This window comes from Solanum verrucosum, unplaced genomic scaffold (genome assembly GCF_900185275.1).
Source record: "Solanum verrucosum unplaced genomic scaffold, falcon-dt-bn FXZP01000183.1, whole genome shotgun sequence".
Classification (NCBI taxonomy): Eukaryota; Viridiplantae; Streptophyta; class Magnoliopsida; order Solanales; family Solanaceae; genus Solanum; species Solanum verrucosum.
In genome coordinates, this window is record NW_026020430.1 from 3425759 (window position 1) to 3443370 (window position 17612).

General features: G+C 34.0%; 3 protein-coding genes across 4 annotated transcripts; 1 reads left to right on the forward strand and 2 right to left on the reverse strand.

The window, feature by feature from the left end:
• Positions 1-714: 714 nt before the first annotated feature.
• Positions 715-2316, reverse strand: LOC125807905 (extensin-like). Its single transcript, XM_049487654.1, has 3 exons — positions 1964-2316; positions 1698-1882; positions 715-1499 (listed from the first exon to the last, which is right to left on the reverse strand). The coding sequence occupies exons 1-3, from the start codon at positions 2314-2316 to the stop codon at positions 715-717; spliced, it is 1323 nt and encodes a 440-aa protein (XP_049343611.1).
• Positions 2317-5843: 3527 nt separating this feature from the next.
• LOC125807909 (serine/threonine-protein phosphatase PP1 isozyme 2) lies at positions 5844-11383 on the reverse strand. 2 transcript variants are annotated; one of them, XR_007441672.1, is made up of 5 exons: positions 10800-11370; positions 9000-9559; positions 8904-8928; positions 8708-8860; positions 5844-6108 (listed from the first exon to the last, which is right to left on the reverse strand). XR_007441672.1 is itself a non-coding variant. In XM_049487659.1 (4 exons), the coding sequence occupies exons 1-3, from the start codon at positions 10996-10998 to the stop codon at positions 8755-8757; spliced, it is 933 nt and encodes a 310-aa protein (XP_049343616.1). In that variant the 5' UTR covers positions 10999-11383; the 3' UTR covers positions 5844-6108; positions 8708-8754. The 2 variants fall into 2 exon arrangements, 1 of the variants encoding a protein (XP_049343616.1); XM_049487659.1 differs by having other exon boundaries at positions 8708-8928; positions 10800-11383.
• Positions 11384-13843: 2460 nt separating this feature from the next.
• Positions 13844-16482, forward strand: LOC125807908 (metal tolerance protein B). The gene is made up of 2 exons (XM_049487658.1): positions 13844-14060; positions 15310-16482. Exon 2 carries the CDS (start codon positions 15310-15312, stop codon positions 16468-16470), a length of 1161 nt encoding a protein of 386 aa, XP_049343615.1. The 5' UTR covers positions 13844-14060; the 3' UTR covers positions 16471-16482.
• Positions 16483-17612: the final 1130 nt, after the last annotated feature.

A 17612-nucleotide genomic window follows, 5' to 3' on the forward strand; every position in this document is an offset into this window, starting at 1 on the left:
ATTTGCTTGATAGCATTATATTATTTTTAGTAATAATTCTGCTAAATAAATTAAACAAGTATGATCCTCAATAATGAACCTATTTTTAATATTGATGTTAGGCATACGTCCGCATTATGCAGGAGCATTGATTATCTAGTAATGAAAAAAAAAGTCCTCAAAACATGTTTTATTTAGTTTTGTATGCTAAACAAGTTAGTGATGATGCACATAAACAAATTAATATGTGTATTTACTTGATCACTTATCTTTGAATAATCGATAAAAGTTTCATTTAGTTATGTAATAAATTAAATCAAATCGAACTAAATCAATAGTACATATACCTTTTATTGATAGTTTCAAAAAAATATAACAACATATAAATTTTTTTTAATTTATCCTTTTTCTATTTAGTGGTTATATGATTTATTCTTCCATGACCAACGCATTGGACAATATATAGTACTTAATCAATGATTAAACATAACTTGAAATTTATAACAGGATATTAATATCCAAAGTTGTTCTCTTACAGTAAGAAAAAAACAACTGGTAAACACTATATAACTGCTTTTAGTAAGACAACATAAGAGACATAGCAGACCATTCTTATTAATCTAAAGAGCAACTAGCAACCTCATGCAACTTTTATGGTGTATTTGAAATACGTGGTGGCGATAGGCCATGGTACATTGAAGGTGGAGGACTTGTTGGTCGGGTGGACGCTGCAGTTTATGGAGTGCTTAGTGGAAGACCATATGGAGGAGAAGGAGGAGAATATGTAGTCGATGGTGGAGGTGAAAAGTAAGCAGAGGGAGGAGGTGAATGTGTTGGTGGAGGAGGAGAAGTTAGTGGTAGTGGTAAGTATGTAGGTGGAGTAGGGGATGATGGTGGTGGAGGCGAGTAAATTGGTGATGGTGGCAGTGGTGATTGTGCAGGTGGATGAGGGGAGTATGTTGGTGGGGGTGGTGGTGATTGTGCAGGTGGGGGAGAGGGATATGTTGGTGGAGGTGGTGATTGTGCGAGTGGAGGAAGGGAGTATGTTGGTGGAGGTGGTGGTGATTGTGCAGGTGGAGAAGAGGAATATGTTGGTAGATGTGGTGGTGATTTTGCAGGTAGAGGAGGGGAGTACGTTGGTGGAGGTGGCGATTGTGCAGGTGGAGGAGGGGAGTATGTTGGTGGAGGTGGATGTGATTTTGCAAGTGGGGGAGGGGAGTACGTTGGCGGAGATGGTGGCGGCGAGAATGTTGGTGAAGGATATCCATGATGACTCGGAGGTGAATGTGTATGATGTCCTCTAGGTGGCTTGTGCCCTTTAGGAGGTGGTGTATGTTCATGTGAATGTGGCGAGTGTGATGGTGGTGAGTATGTAGGTGGAGGAGGTGAATAAGTCGGAAGTGAAGGTTGCACTTGAGGTGGAGGCCAGTAAATTGGAGTTGGTGGTGGTTGTGCATGTGTAGGGGGAGGATGTCCATGATGACTCGGAGGTGAAGGTTGATGATGTCTTGGTGGATTATGTCCTCTAGGTGGTGTGTGCCCTTTAGGAGGTGGTGAATATTCATGCAAGGGCGGTGAATGTAGTGGCGGTGATGATTGTGAATATGGAGGTGATGGAGATGAATAAGTCGGTGGTGGAGGTTGCACTTGAGGATGAGAGTAAATTGGTGTTGGTGGTGGAGAATGTGCATGATGACTTGGGGGTGAAGGTTGATGATGTCCTTTAGGTGGCGTGTGCCCTTTAGGGGGTGGAGCATGTCCATATGAATGTGGTGAGTGTGGCGGCGGCGATGGTTGTGAATATGGAGGTGATGGAGGTTTCATTTGAGAAGGAGGAGGAAAGTAAGTTGGTGTTGGTGGTGGAGGATGTCCATAATGACTTGGGGGTGAAGGTTGATGATAGCTAGGTGAATGATATCCTCCAAGTGGCGTGTGCTTTGTAAGAGGTGGTGTATGTCCATAAGAGGGTGAATGTGGTTTATGCCCCTGAGATGGTGTATGACCCCTACCATGAGAGGGTGGAGGAGAACTATATGATGGTGGGGGATTAGATGGAGAAATCACTGGAGACAGCGATGGAGGATTACCAACAAATGGTGGTACATGACCATGGGAAGGTGGTGGGTGCGCATGGTGTGGTGGAGCATGCCTCAGAGGTGGTGTACTTGGAGAACTAGGCGGCTGATAGCCATGAGAAGGTGGTGGTTGGCTAGTAATAGGCGGAGGAGTGTTACCACCATATTGTGATGTCGCTACAGAATAGTCTGCAGCAACAAAAAAAAGAATAGTAGTGTTTTGTAGCAGGAAAAACAAGGCGAAAAAAGTGATTAGCTTCATGGATAACGACTTGCCTATTGTAAATACTCAGTACAATCTGCATGGCTATATATAGTACTAGTTTGAAGAGAGAAGACACTGTCCATAACCACCAGATAATCAGCAAAATTCTCACCAAGTTCCTAATCAAGACAATCACAAAGGCTGGAGGAAAATGTGGAAGAGGTTTGTTTTAATTCACTATTATTGTAGCATTTCTACATTTAATGACAGAATGTTTCTGATAACTAGAGTGAGGTCACCTTTTTACATTCCCGATATTTGTTTGTTTGTTCTCAAATTCAATGGACAGCTAAGGAAATGTAAAAATGATGAACACATCTATTTGTCTAGTTTTACAACAGTCGCCTGATAAAAAAAGAAGAGTAATGTTAAATAGCCAGAAAAATTTAATCAGAATTTGGTAAGAAATGTAAAATGACTATAATATCCTTATTTCAATTTTTGCATTTATTTCCTCAATACTTTTCCCTCCAAACAAACTAACTATAATATCCTTCAATTTTTGCATTTATTTCCTCAATACTTTTCCCTCCAAACAAACTAACTTTTTTCTATTTCCCAAACTTCTTGAACTACTAAAACACAAACTATTTGATTGCCAAGAAAAATGAAAAATGTTTTTGTGTAAGTTTTTTTGTATATGTGTATAGTTCATTCGATTTATTTTTAAAAACAAATATTCTTTAGTTAATAAAAAAATTGTGCGCTTTAGTTTTAAAAATATTTTTGTAATTTTATTTTTATACATTAATATTTTTTTCATTATATATCATACAAATTATGTTCTACATATACAATAACCTACACTCCCTCCTCTAACCCTCCCCTGAACTCAATTATGTTCATAAGGTACCAATGCATACCATTAAAAAATTATTTTTTTTGCTTAAAATAAATCTCTTTATTGAAGAAGACAATTAAATTTCTCAGTAATAATAACTACAAATGACTATCTTATCTACTTAAGATTATCTTAATTATTTTGTAATACAAATTTAGTAAAATATAGTAATTAAGCTAGATTAAAAAAAATGATTTTCTCTTTAAATATAATCAACTAAATAGATTAGTTTATATAATGGATGTTTTTCAAGAGAAAAAATAATGTTATTTTGGAAATTAGATATTTCTAAAAAATAATTAATGATAAGACATTTATAACTATACCATGAATAACATATTAATTTGTTTATATTATTATCATTCCAAACAAGAATTAACATATATAGAAATTGGTGAAATTATTTCACTAATTTTAACCATGAATAAAAAAATCAATTACTCCAATAATATTAATTAAGAGGATATTTCAAAACAAATAAATAAAAGATCACTCAATACCTACTTATCAATTATAATACTTTAAAATAGATGTATTTTATATAGGATACTATATTAAATTACAATATGTTTAATGTATGTAAATAAAGTATAACATAATTAGGATATACATTTTTTTAAAAATATTTTCATTTAATATAGAATTTTTTACCGAAGGAGACAACTATACATAAAAATCATTTTTAATTATAATTGAAAAAAATATTTCAATAACGATAATCAAAACTCAAAATACTTTAAAATTGTAGACATCGACACATTATAGAAATACGTAGTTTAATTTTTTAAAACAATAATTAAATATGTAGTTTTCAATACGTAGTTTTTTTTATTTTAAATAATAATTAAACATAATATTTAAATATGTAGTTTAATTTTTTAAAACATAATAATTAATAAATATGTAGAACTACAACATTAATGTGCAAATAACTTGGGTTGTTGTTAAATAGGATCGGCACTTATGAACCATATGATTTTTAGTATTTCTTTAATGTGTCGATGTCTATCAATTCTAAAGTATTTTGAGTTTTGACGGCTATTATTGAACTATTTTACATTATATTTATAAAAGTTATTTAAAATTTAATTTAAATAATTATTAAATATGTAATTTAAATTTATTTATATAATAAATACAATAAAATTACTTAATTTTAAAAATTCCTAATCAGTTTCAAAAAATATTAATTTGAGAGCAATAAATAATATTATTCTGACTACAACTATGTATACTTAATATTTTAACATATCATTTAATAACAAACATTTGTTTATTTATAAAACAACAAATAATACTAATAAAGAAAAAAATATATATGTGATGAAACTTTGAAGTTCATGCTTAACAAATTTGTGTATGATTGATTCATATACGGACGAGGATAATAGAGGAAACATGGTAATTTCTGTTTTCTTCATATTTTGCTCATATATATTCTAAGTATAATCTGATAAAATATTATTTTATCATTTAACTTTTTTTCCAGAAAATCGATGTGTCACAACAACACTTTAAACAAATAAGAGTAATTATTTTGCCAATTCGGTCAATTTCAGTTTTTTTAATTTTGAGTATTATAGATATACATTTTTAATATTTAAATTTGATATAATTTATCTTTTCACGATTGGAAATTACTAAACTAGATTATCTACACTTTACTCCTCTTTTGTACTTTTTTTTTTATCATCGAGAAAAAAGAAATGGAAAATAAATAAACAAAAGAATTAAGGAGGTAATTTAGAAATGGAAAACAAAATAAACAAAAGAAATAAGGAGGTAATTTTGAAATCGAAAAAGAGATATTTTTTTTTTCTCCTTTACTATTACTGTCAAATTTTTTTAAAAAAATTTAGATCTTGAAAATTTCAAGTGAGAAGAGTGGGTGAGACTTATGTTTTCTTTGATGAATTTTGTGGTTCCTTTCCCATGTTTAATTAAAAAATTATTAATAATTAATCTCATTAATCATTTTCAATGTATTGAAAATATAATTGAAGAATATATTCAATATTTAAGTTAAAGGGCAAAAATATCCTAAAACAAACTAGTTTATAGTGTGAACATATCCTTTTACCTGGCCATATTATGGCCAAAAGGATTTTCCCAAAGCTGAATATGCTACATGAATACATAACCCCCCCCCACCCCCAACGTAACCAGACAACCCATACAACTAAAAGTCACTGATACTTATTTTGACTCAATATTTTTCAAAAAGTAACTAATACATCATAGTAAAATATAACTAGATCACACTCATTCTGAACAACAAACTCTAACGGATCGTTTGGTGTGAGAGATAAAAATAAATAGTGATGAAATAAAATTATTTTTGATTGCCATGTTTGAGATAACTTATCCCACCATTTATATCATAATTCATAGTGATAGAATAAGTTATCTCATATGTATGGTAGTGGGATAAGTTATCCCAAGATAGACCCACAGACGAATCATAATGTCAATTATGGTGTAACCCTCTCTATTGTATTTCCTTTTTTGTTGGCTGTATAATTAGAAGTAATCAGTAACACAACTTTTTCTCAAAAACCCATCATTTAATGAAGTAGAAACTAGCAAACCACTCAGCTCACAACTCATATAAAACAATATAATTAGGGGTAAACTAGAAAGATGGCTGAAAAGGGGAAACTTTTTTAAGTACCAATCACTTAATAAGATTGCAACTGAGATTACAAACAGAATGTATTTACACGTCAAATCATAGATTGCACGAGCAAATATAAAAAAGATAAACGACCCACCAAGAAAAACAGAGGAAAAGTATTTTGGCTTTGAGGCCTCCATTCAAACTACAGTTAAAGTCAATTTTCATAGTCCTGAACTGAACCACCTGCTTTCCCATTTGAAACCATGCTTGTATGACAAACATTGCAGAAGCCAGCATCTTCAACTGCTCTTTCCCAGCACATAAGAAATTTCTGCGAAACATAACCATCTTTAGAATACCAAATTACAGAAAATTTCGAGCATACATCATGCATAACTATGCAAAAGCTGAAAAAATGTTTTGATGAAGAGACAGATTGAATTCAGCACAAGAGGTGGTAAATCAAGGAATGAAATTTAAGAATCTTTTGCTCATATACTCAAACAGGAGCACAATTATTAAACGTACAATACTCACATTAATGAAAAAAGAACAAAGCCTTACGACTTAGATAAAATACCTGAAGAATAGTCATGCTAAAGGATGAAGTGATCAACAATACAAAGTACACCTCAGTATAGACCCAACGAAATAAACCATCGATTTAAATTTTAATCCATGGTTTCACTGGCATGGTAAAGTATCATTTCTAGAGAGATTACGTAGCCAAAATTAAATAGCTGATGTGCCAAATTCCAAGTATTGGACATCCTTTTTCCTTTTCGTTTCATAGGTTGTTCTATGTATTGTACATGACTGCATTCAATCTGATGATTTTGCATGACTTCTTAATGAAAGGGGGGGAAAAAGGTCACCGAGAGTAAGAGATTCCACATGAACTCCACTTATAGGTATGATCATTTAACTTGTAGAAAAAAGAGACAGTATGGCCTTCATCAAATGAAGAGGATTTTGAATTAGAAACTTCTCTTGCTGTAATAATATAATTACATAAGATTGACTTTACAAAGAATAAGTATTTCAAGAAGGTAGTGTTGATAAACGACAGTGTCTAAGAATTAGTATTCAAGAAGGTGGTGTTGATAGAGGACGGTTGAGACACACTTACGCCCTGAAACTTGGAGTAGCACAGGCAGGACGGACACTAGAGTAAAGTCACTGGGCACTATAGCGTGAGCCTGCCCATGGATGCTATCTAGAAGAGAACAGTACTACAACATAAATATTGCTAACAGAGTAATGCATTAAGTTAAGGAATCCCATGGCCAAATATGTTGGTGCTTAACAATAGGAAACTAGAAATTTAGCATAAAAGACAGTCATAAATTGAACAAGAAAAATTAAGACTCACTATGCAAACTAAGCCTGGAATTTATGTTGAGAAAGGAGGTGGTCCATTATCCCCGAGTTTCAAAAATTGTAGTTGGCCCCGAGGGTTGGCCCAAAATGAATTTCTCCGTCATCCAAAAAAGCTAAGACTGCATTCTTGTGTCTAAATCAGTGACTTGAAATGTTTTGAACTTGATTTAATTTTTTTACTTGAGGTACTTGATTGTAGTTTTCAAAACCTTTGTTCCATACAATTATTGTTTCTCTTTATCATTCTTTTCTTGAATTACATGTGTGTGTACAAATATTCTTAATCTGTCTTTCTTCATCAAAAGAAAGTCACCTTCGACAATAATGCATTAAATTGACAATGAAGGGTGACAAAAGTGTGGATGTGGAAATACAACAAAATCAACTAATCAACTGCAATTTTAGGAAAAGGACATGAAAGTTCTCATCCGCGGAGAAGCTTGACAACTCAGCTGACAGCCTTGACATATTATGTGTCATTTTACATAATCTTATAAGTTTTAGAAATAGATGGTTGGTAACTTAAAATTCAGTTTAATCAAGGAAGTAATAGAGAAGGATAAACGTATGATTATGCGAGACAACATAGTCCACTCCAACTATTGAAGTGAGAAAGGGAAGAGGTCACTTTGAAGCATATTTTTGAAATTTCCTAATGCTCAACACAATTTTCATTTAAAGTATTTAGAAGTGTTTATTATAATTAAGTATCTGATTTTTAGAGTGTTTGTCTGCTTTTTGTTGAAAGAGTCTTCTGAAAGGAAAGGTAAAAGATAACTTTTTCATAGCAAAATTTCTCCTCGGAATAGACCCTAAAAAAGGATTAGAGTACTTAAAGCACACAATAAGTCACATGTTCAACCAATGAAGGTTGGATATGAAATTAGGAAGAAGAAATATGAGCATTCTATCATTAAAAAATGTGGTTATTCGTAAACCAATGATAGAGGATACCATACCACTAGAAAATTATTTCAGTAACTTTGTTAATATTGAGGGAGTAGCAATCTACCTTGACTTGCAAGGAGATGAGCAGAAAGAAGTGTTGATTTTGATAGAGATATGTTTAAAAGAAATGCTGGAAAATGAAGTGTGTAAAATGCAAAACAACATTATGATACTAAATAGAATCACTATGACTAGTTAAGCTTTAGGTATTAATGACAGTAAACTAAGCCACATAAAATAGTGTCATTACACATGGTTAAGATTTAGGTCTTGTAACAGGTAGACTTCGCCAGTTAAAGAATAGTCAATATGAATGAACTACAAAGCAAATTATATCAACAAATAACATAGATGTCTGTTTAGAAGAGGAGGGAAATGACCAGCACAACCCATAAACATATTTTTTAGAAAGAAGGGGAAATGCATGGCTCAAACCTCTTTGCAACCCTAGTATGTATGGATTACATGATATCAGCATAGGCATCTAGTTTTATGGCACAGAAACAAGATCAATCCAAAACAGAGGTTGATTGATAATATTATTGCAGAGAATCATGTTGGATTTGTCATGGAATAAATGACAATGCGGCAAGTACACAAACCTTAGGTGCCACTGGGAGAGCACATACATAAGCTATGACCTTTTGCTTCACAAGAACCGAGGTTTTCTATCTGCTGGCTTCAAAATCTGGAAAGAGCACATCAGATTTTCATCCACACTCATCATTGCACCAGCATTATCAAATTCGCCACAGTAGTTTGGTGCAGAAAATACTGTAACTAGCTGCCTTTCAGCAAAAAATTCATAGCCGTCCTCCACAACCTAGGTAAGAAATATCCTAGTAAATAACTCAATACTAGAAAAAGAGAAAACCACGAGTCAAACAGAAATACCTGATGGGCACGACAAACAAGGTCCATATCTTGTTGCATCAAGAACTCTGCCACTTTATCAGGACCAAAGGTATATGAGACGCCCCTGTCATTCATTCCCCAACCTTTAACTTCTCTACTAGGATCTGACCAAAGTAAATCACAAAGCAAACCGGAATCGGGAACATCTGTTGGACGAGGTAAATTTCGTATCAGATCCATGTCTGTTAGATCAGGAGAAAGGCCACCATGCATGCAAAGTATTTTATCATCTATGAGAGCTGCCACGGGAAGACAGTTGAAACAATCAGTGAAGACTTTCCACAGCCTCACATTGAATCGGCGCTTACATTCATCATAAAATCCGTATATCCGGTTAATAGAAGCACACTCATGATTCCCTCTTAACAGAAAGAAGTTCTCTGGGTATTTAATTTTGTAAGCAAGTAGAAGGCATATAGTCTCCAAACTCTGTTTGCCACGATCCACATAGTCCCCTAAAAACAAGTAATTAGACTGGGGTGGGAATCCACCATATTCAAAAAGCCTCAGAAGATCACCATACTGTCCATGAATATCACCTAGAATCCAGAAAAGAAAAAAAAAAGAGATAGGCTAATTAGTTTGACCAAATACAAAGATTGATTATAACAGATTGCCTCAACCATCCCCTAACAAAGAAACAGAAAAGTGAAATGGATCTAATGAAGAGGTGAACAGCTGAGGAAAAGAATCTTGTTATGAAATAAACATACTTCCTGATAAAAGATGTGGAAGATAGAAACAATATTAGAAAATATTATAATAATGACAACCTAATCTCAAGGGAAGTATGAACAACGAAGCAATTCAGTAAGCACATCAAGTAAAGATATCGAGAGACTAAATTCTCACTCTTTCAAGAATAGAAGAACAATCTCCAGGAAAACGTAAGGACTCTACTCTATCTTTTCTAACACATCCTATCAAACTACAGCCAAACAGATTAATCAAGAGCCTTGTAATCTTATCAAACTACAGGTAAACAAATAAAGAGCCGTGCTACTCTTTTTTTTTTGGGTAAACCGTGAAGTATTACCATTAACAACCAAAAATTTACACCTAGAGATCACTTTAGGATGATGAGCCATCTTCTAGGAAGGGTACTCTCTATCCCAAAGTCTCAAGCAAACAAAACCTAATTACAAATTTTCTGAACTAAGTTTCTACATCTGTTCGCTTTCCTACTGTCTTTCAAGTAATTCACTCTTTCAGCAATCTCTTTCTTTAGTCGTGCTACTTACTGAAGGCAAAAAGACAAGCATTAGGAGCAGGGCTCTGTCATGTGACATATCATAGCAATGATATACAAAAGCAGATACACGATTCAACTGTATCCCACGAGTATACCCATATTACAAATATATTCCGCATTTACATTAAAATGGCAAGCTACATCCCTATAAGTAAGACACCATAGTGGATGAGTGTACAAACTGTGCAATCAACCTTGGAAACTTTTTTGAAAAAAAAAACTATTCAAAATGAACATACAGCTTTTCATCTTCTCCTGCGTCACACATGCTCTAGGAATTGAGAAGAGCCTCGCCAATACCCCACAAGTTTCATTCAGGTCAAAGAAACTAATTTTTCAAATTCATCAACATATTTTCACATTTAACAGCGCGGAATAACATTCACTAGATAAATTTAAGGTCTTCAAGCCTTACAACTACCAGAGGTTTCACAAACTCAAATGTAAATATGAACATGCATGTAATAATGATTCGTCTGTGCCAACAAAGTAAACCAAGAAGGTTAAGAAAAAAAAAAGATTTTTACCACAGATCTTGATAGGGGCTTCAAGCTCCAAGAGATTGGGCTGCTGAAGAAAGATTGCTCTTGCAGCAGTACAGAGAGAACGAATCTCAGCCTCTGAAAGCTGAACCTGTCTAACAGTTCTTACATTCCTAAACTCCAATAGCCTGTTAATTATGTCATCAAGAACCGCAGGTTCTATCCCCTGCCCATTTTGAGCCATCTCCCTTTCTCCTCCTCCTTTTTTCCTAGTGGGGGTCTCAATAATACCCTAAATAAAACCTAAAAATCCAAGAAAATACAGAAATGGAAAAACAATAAAATGGGGTCACAGTTTTTTCCAAGAATCCATAAAGGTTTGATTTTTATGGTAATTTGGGGGTGGGGATTAGATGATGATGTGAAATAATTGGTTGGATAAAGAAGAGTGAGATATTTTTGGGGGCGGAGAGGGCTGCAAACTCCGATGTCGGAGTCGATGTAACTTGTGCAGCCCTTGACCCTCCCTCGTGTGGCTCTTTGTGAATTTTGCTACTATAAATCAAAATCTAGGGTTTCCTTTTCACTGGAGTTGGCGTTTGGGTAATATTTTATCGAAAAATTGAGACTTTGCGGGTCGAAACCAATATATTTAAAGCTTGCTTCTGACATCATCATTTTTTCAAATTTTGAACAAATATATCATCTTCAAACTACTCTTTTAAAAACTTTATCCAAATATTATTCAAATGCTTAACAGAAATACAGCTTCACATCAACATTTTAACACTCTAATGAAAATAAACTGAACCTTAATATTATTGAATAATTATAAAAATATTTGAGATTGGAAAAGTTATATGTAATTCTGCGAGTTAGAGTTTTAGGATTCATGAACTCTTGTTGCGGTCAATGGCGTCATAGCTGAACTACTTGCACTTTTCAATGGGTTTAAACTTGTTCTAGAGCATCATATTACGCCGCTGATAGCTGAGATTGACGCTCAAGATATATATTATTACTCTTTTGCACACACCAGCGTTACTTTTTACTCATGTTTTACATGATTGCAAGGTGCTCCTCCACCAGCTAACTAATGATGTCGTGGAGCACTCGTATAGGGAAATTGATGGTGTAGCAGATCTGCTGACAAGACATGCTTTGAATAGAGACGTTTTGAATTCAATCATCTTTTTTAAGAAATCACCCATTTTTCTGGACAACAGGGGGCATCAAGCAACAATTTGTACCGATGCCAAACGTAGCTACTAGTAGTTTCATTAATACCTTTTTGTGCAATATTGTTGGGTCAGAATGGCCACAAGTCGAACATCCTTGTATTAATGTTTGCTTTTAATAAATAGTATTTATCTTTCGTGATGACAAAAAAAAGAAGATTAGAGAAGTATTGGAATAGTTTCGATATAATGCTTGATTAAGCTCGTTGTGATTACAAGTTGGATGTCTAATTGTCCAGGCGGTAATGATAGTATATTGTACCTGAACCGGTGGCTCACTTTTCCTAAGTATTAGGGAAGAGAATCGAAACGTGCTAAGACAAAAATACGTTGTCAAGAACGTAGAGGAGTTAGAATGGGCAGTTGGTCAGATCTAGTATGGATCATACATGGACGGTAGTTGGAGTCGGCGGCTCTCCCAGGGTTCCCTCATGTGAGATCTCTAAGGAAGAGGATCAAGTTGGCCCTTGCGAACACTTTGATGCACTGTCTCCCTTCAACCCTTTAAGCGAAATGCAGCAAAAGAAAAAGAAGGAAAATCCATGGACAGACCCCATTATCTCCACCTTGTATGAACTAAGAGACTACTTCAATAGCTGAAAAATTCGGATAGGATAGGCTTGGAGTCAGAAGTCCTATTCTTCCCAACCAAATTAGCACTTTTACAAAATTCGCCTTCCCGCGGTCAAATGACTTGATTAAACAAATCTACTAACAATCTCTTAATAATCATATCAAAGTAATTTAAGCTAAAAATATATGATGCTTGAGAATCTTGTTAGATTAAAAGCAATATGTAAAATTTGTTATTAGATCTACAAGGTAAATTGTTAATTATTGATAGACTAATTGAATGGGAATTATTATCATGACATTATTATATCACTGAGTTAAAAGAATATTTTTTATTTGAAATTAGTTATTACATGGATAAAATGTGTATATGTACGTAGATATTATTATGAACATAAGTATATGTGTATTAAGTACGTGCAGTAGATATATAATGTCTAGTATCACATTGTTGAGTTAATAAAACATTTTAACCTAGAAAGTCTAGTAGAGAATTGATCTAATTAGACGTTAAAAATCTATTAGTCCTTGATGTGGAAATAATTTCTTGTTCCATGAGTCAAATTTTTATTTTTTAAAATAAACTTTAACTACTACCATTTTTTATTATGGAAATGCATATAAAAAACAATTTATTGATAGAAAAAATGACAAATTTTTTTTCAAAGTCAAAAGAGCATTAGGTTGGATATAAACCAATTAAATGAAATAAAAAGAAAAGATAATAGAGAATTCGTTAAAAAGTTTGTGTATTAAAGATGTCTATTTTTACTACTAAGATTTTATTTTTATTGTACCAAAAATAGTGTTATGTTGCTACCAAAAAGTTTGTCGCCTGCGATAGTTTATCAAAAATTTGAAATTTGCACAAATCTTTAAAATGACATATATAAGTATTTCGTCTTACAAATGGATGGTAAAAGAACACAAAAATAGTATTTTGTTTTCTTTAGTTAACTAGAAAAAAGTATTTTTAGTTATATGAATAAAGTAATATTTAGTTATTTTTTAATTAAAATTTATTTACATGGATTTGAAGTAAAACTAAATATTCAAATTAATTGTTTGATGAAAAAATAACAATAATACATACTATACAATTTCATAAGATAAAATCTAAATAAGAATACACAATCTCTTATTCCGACTTAATTTCTTTCTCCCATATAACAATTTGTATTAATATCTCGAGAAAACAGAGAGGTTATGTAAATAGTAAAAGAAAAATAATAATTATATATATAACATAACAATTTGAGAAAATGAAAAAACAAATGTTGGTGGCCTCTTACCTTTCCTTTCCGGCCACCCTGATTCTTCCATCAGAATCAATTTTGGTGTGCCCATTCAGCGCCTTAATGATTGGCCTCTGACTCCGCCTCTGAAAATCCTATATACTCTACAACAATGGTTCTTCAATTTTTTCTCATTTTATTCTTTTACAGCTAGAAGCCCTAGCTTCCCCTGCCGGCCTTTATATTGCTTCTGAATCCAGGTAAAAGAATTAAAATCCGTTGCAAATTCGCGTTTGCGATCTTTTTGTTAGTTGTTGTGTCGCTTCTGTGTCATCTTAGTATTGGTTATTCGGAGTTTCAAGCATTCACCCGTGATTGGAATAATGTTTTTTCTGGGTTTTATATTGGGTCATGATTGTTGTGTTGATCTATATTTGAACACAAAAAATGTTTTTTTTTTGTTGATTGCCCTGTTCTGGGATTAATGTATAGAAGAAATGGAGTTCGAATGATGAGTTATATCAATTTTAGTTGAAGATCAGATCAAAAGACTTTTAAACAAGTTAGTAGTTTTTAGAGTTGACAGCAGTTTGACTCTTTCCATATCAGTTTTCTGATGGCAGATTTTAGTTCAAATTGGGAGGGATATGAATCTGATAACAAAAATTTAAAAAGTCTGGTGTCCGGGCTAGTTTGACTGCACCTTGGCTAATTCCACGAATACGTATCATCTCTGTCCATCAAGGCTAGAACACATAGGAAGAAATCACCTAGTGTTTTGTCTTTTGTTGGGATTTTTTTCTGATGGCAGATTTTAGTTCAAATTGGGAGGGATATGAATCTGATAACAAAAATTTAAAAAGTCTGGTGTCCGGGCTAGTTTGACTGCACCTTGGCTAATTCCACGAATACGTATCATCTCTGTCCATCAAGGCTAGAACACATAGGAAGAAATCACCTAGTGTTTTGTCTTTTGTTGGGATTTGAACCTGACATCTCATGGTGCTCAAATTACTTCATTGACTACTAGGACATACCCGTGGGTGCATGATGTGAATCTGATATTGTTGGGGAAAAAGTTGTGAGCTTAGATATTATAAGCTTAAAAATGATGCATTATACACTTCAGAAATAATGCTGAAACATGTATATCATAGAACCTCTATGATGAAGTGTCTAATCCATAATGCTACATTAACTTTTCTTGGGTACATTTCAAACTAAAATTTACTGATCATTGAGTTGACTTACAACTTAACTAGGTATTACCGTCTACAGTTTTGTTTCCTTATTCTTGCTATAGACATCTCAAACGGTGTACTTATGAGGTTTCACCCGTGCACTTCCGGGTGCAATTCTACTGAATCTTTTCCCACCACCACTTTGATATATGTTACTGAGGCAGCCTTGGGAGTGGGCCTGTCAATTCACTCTCAACTCAAATGCTGCAATTCTACTTATTTGTAGTTCTATTGAACAGTTGGCTAACAATAATCCATATCGATACAGATGGAGCAACAGGAGGATTCCATGTCTGAAATAAAGCAGTTGTTAGGAGCTAAATGCAATGGCAACTGTAATCGAGCTCATTTTTCTTGCAATCCTATTTGCTCATTCTCAGAGCACGAGCATAGTCTGTTGGATTCTAGACAAAGGTCAAAGTCGAGTATGAAACTCTGTGGGCTCATAATCTTTTATGTAATGGTCATGGCAGTGGAAACCATCGGAGGGGTGAAATCCCACAGCCTCGCGGTTCTAACTGATGCAGCTCACTTGCTTAGTGATGTTGTTGGATTTTCTATTTCTCTTTTTGCTGTTTGGGTGTCTGGCTGGGATGCAACCAAAGAACACTCTTTTGGATACCACCGACTTGAAGTTTTAGGAGCCCTTATTTCTGTACAGCTGATATGGCTAATCTCTGGTTTTTTGATTTATGAAGCAACTGAGAGAATGTTTCATACTAATGCCAAAGTGAATGGGAAGCTTATGTTTGCTATTGCTGCATTTGGTCTCATAATAAACTTCATTTCAGTTGTGTGGCTTGGGCATGATCATTCTCTCCATAGCCATTCATTTAGTCCTTGCAAGGATCATGATCACGATCACGGTCATGATCACGGTCACAGTCACGATCACGATCACGATCATGAAATGCAAGAATTTCATCCAAGAAATGAAGAAGAGAGCTCCAAACTGGTAGCAGCATCCCATAGTTGCAGCAAACCATCAAACATAAATATTGAAGGGGCTTACCTGCATGTTATATCTGATTTGATACAATCTGTTGGTGTGATGATTGCTGGAGCTATTATGTGGTACAAACCAGAATGGTTGGTAGTTGATCTTCTCTGTACTATTTTTTTCTCAATCTTTGCTCTTAGTACTACTGTACCCATGCTTAGGACTATCTTCTCCTTATTGATGGAGAGGACACCAAAGGATGTTGATATTATTCAACTCGAGAATGGCCTAAAATCTTTAGCAGGAGTAAAAGATGTTCATGACCTGCATGTTTGGGCCATCACTATAGGGAAAATTGTTTTGTCCTGTCACGTTGTAACTGAGCCAGGAGTTGACCAATATGAAATTATTCAGAATGTTAGGGAATATTGTGACACGACATACAGAATTCGTCATGTAACCATTCAAGTTGAACCAGGTTCATTGTAGATTGTATATATTTGCTTACTTCATCTGTCTTTCTCTCTATCTCTCTCTTGCTGAGTATGGCATAGATGTGTATGTACTTTATCGTCTTTGTTTTCTTGGTAGCATAATTAATTTAGTTAACCTTTGGCTAGTGTGGTGACTGCCAACATAATTTGAGAATTTAGTTCTGTTACCCCAGATTTTGCTGTGTTTTTGAGTTTTCAAAGGTCCAAGACGTTGACAACTATAAGAAGTTCTAATTTTTTTCCATGTCATTTCCATTATAAGGATGGTCCTGTAGTGCGCGATCCACAGGAAATCGGGTGGGAAACTGGAAAAAAGGACTATACTATATATTTGCAGTAGGCACTAATCACCATCTGGAGTTCCCAACTTGTGCCTTTTGCAATTTTGAGAGGCCACACCTTTTAACCAAGTTGTCAGCCGTCCACTACGTGATTTGGTCAACTTCTCCCACATACGGGGATATTTTTGTTCCTTTGCAACTTGCAAGTCGAAACAACTAAATAGATGGAGACATCCAAGAGCAAAAAAAATTTAGAAGTTGTTTATTACTATTGTCTATTATAATACATGATATGTTTGAATCAAAGGTTAATATATTTCAACTCTCATGTGATTAGAAATTTTCAAATTTCCCATTTTCAACAACTTTGACGTTCTTGTTCTTGTCATTTTCCATTAATGTGTTACAAAAGGGTAAAGGGCATGCAATTTTTCTCCTTTCTCTAATAAATTCAGAAAACATTATTAACGATAAAATTTATTACAAGAAATGTAAGTATATGTTGTTAAATCAATGAAGAAATGCCATGGAGCTGAAATAGGTTCGAGAGGGGAACAAGTATAAGGCTTTGAATCCTCTTACATTGTGTGTGACAAACTTGTTAGTACACGTAGTAAACTAAACATACTTTCCTTGATGATAATTTTTTTTTGTTATTCCTTTCCAAGAACATCATATTCAAGTTTCCTTGCTTTAAATACCGACACAGAATATTGTACTGGAAGCAAGATTTCAGCAAAACCAATTGTGAAAAAAGAAGACATATTGATTAGAAACACTCACAGAACAGCAGCCATAACTTTATTTGACAGAAACACGAGGAAACATGCTCCGATTGAATTAAAAACTCATTTGT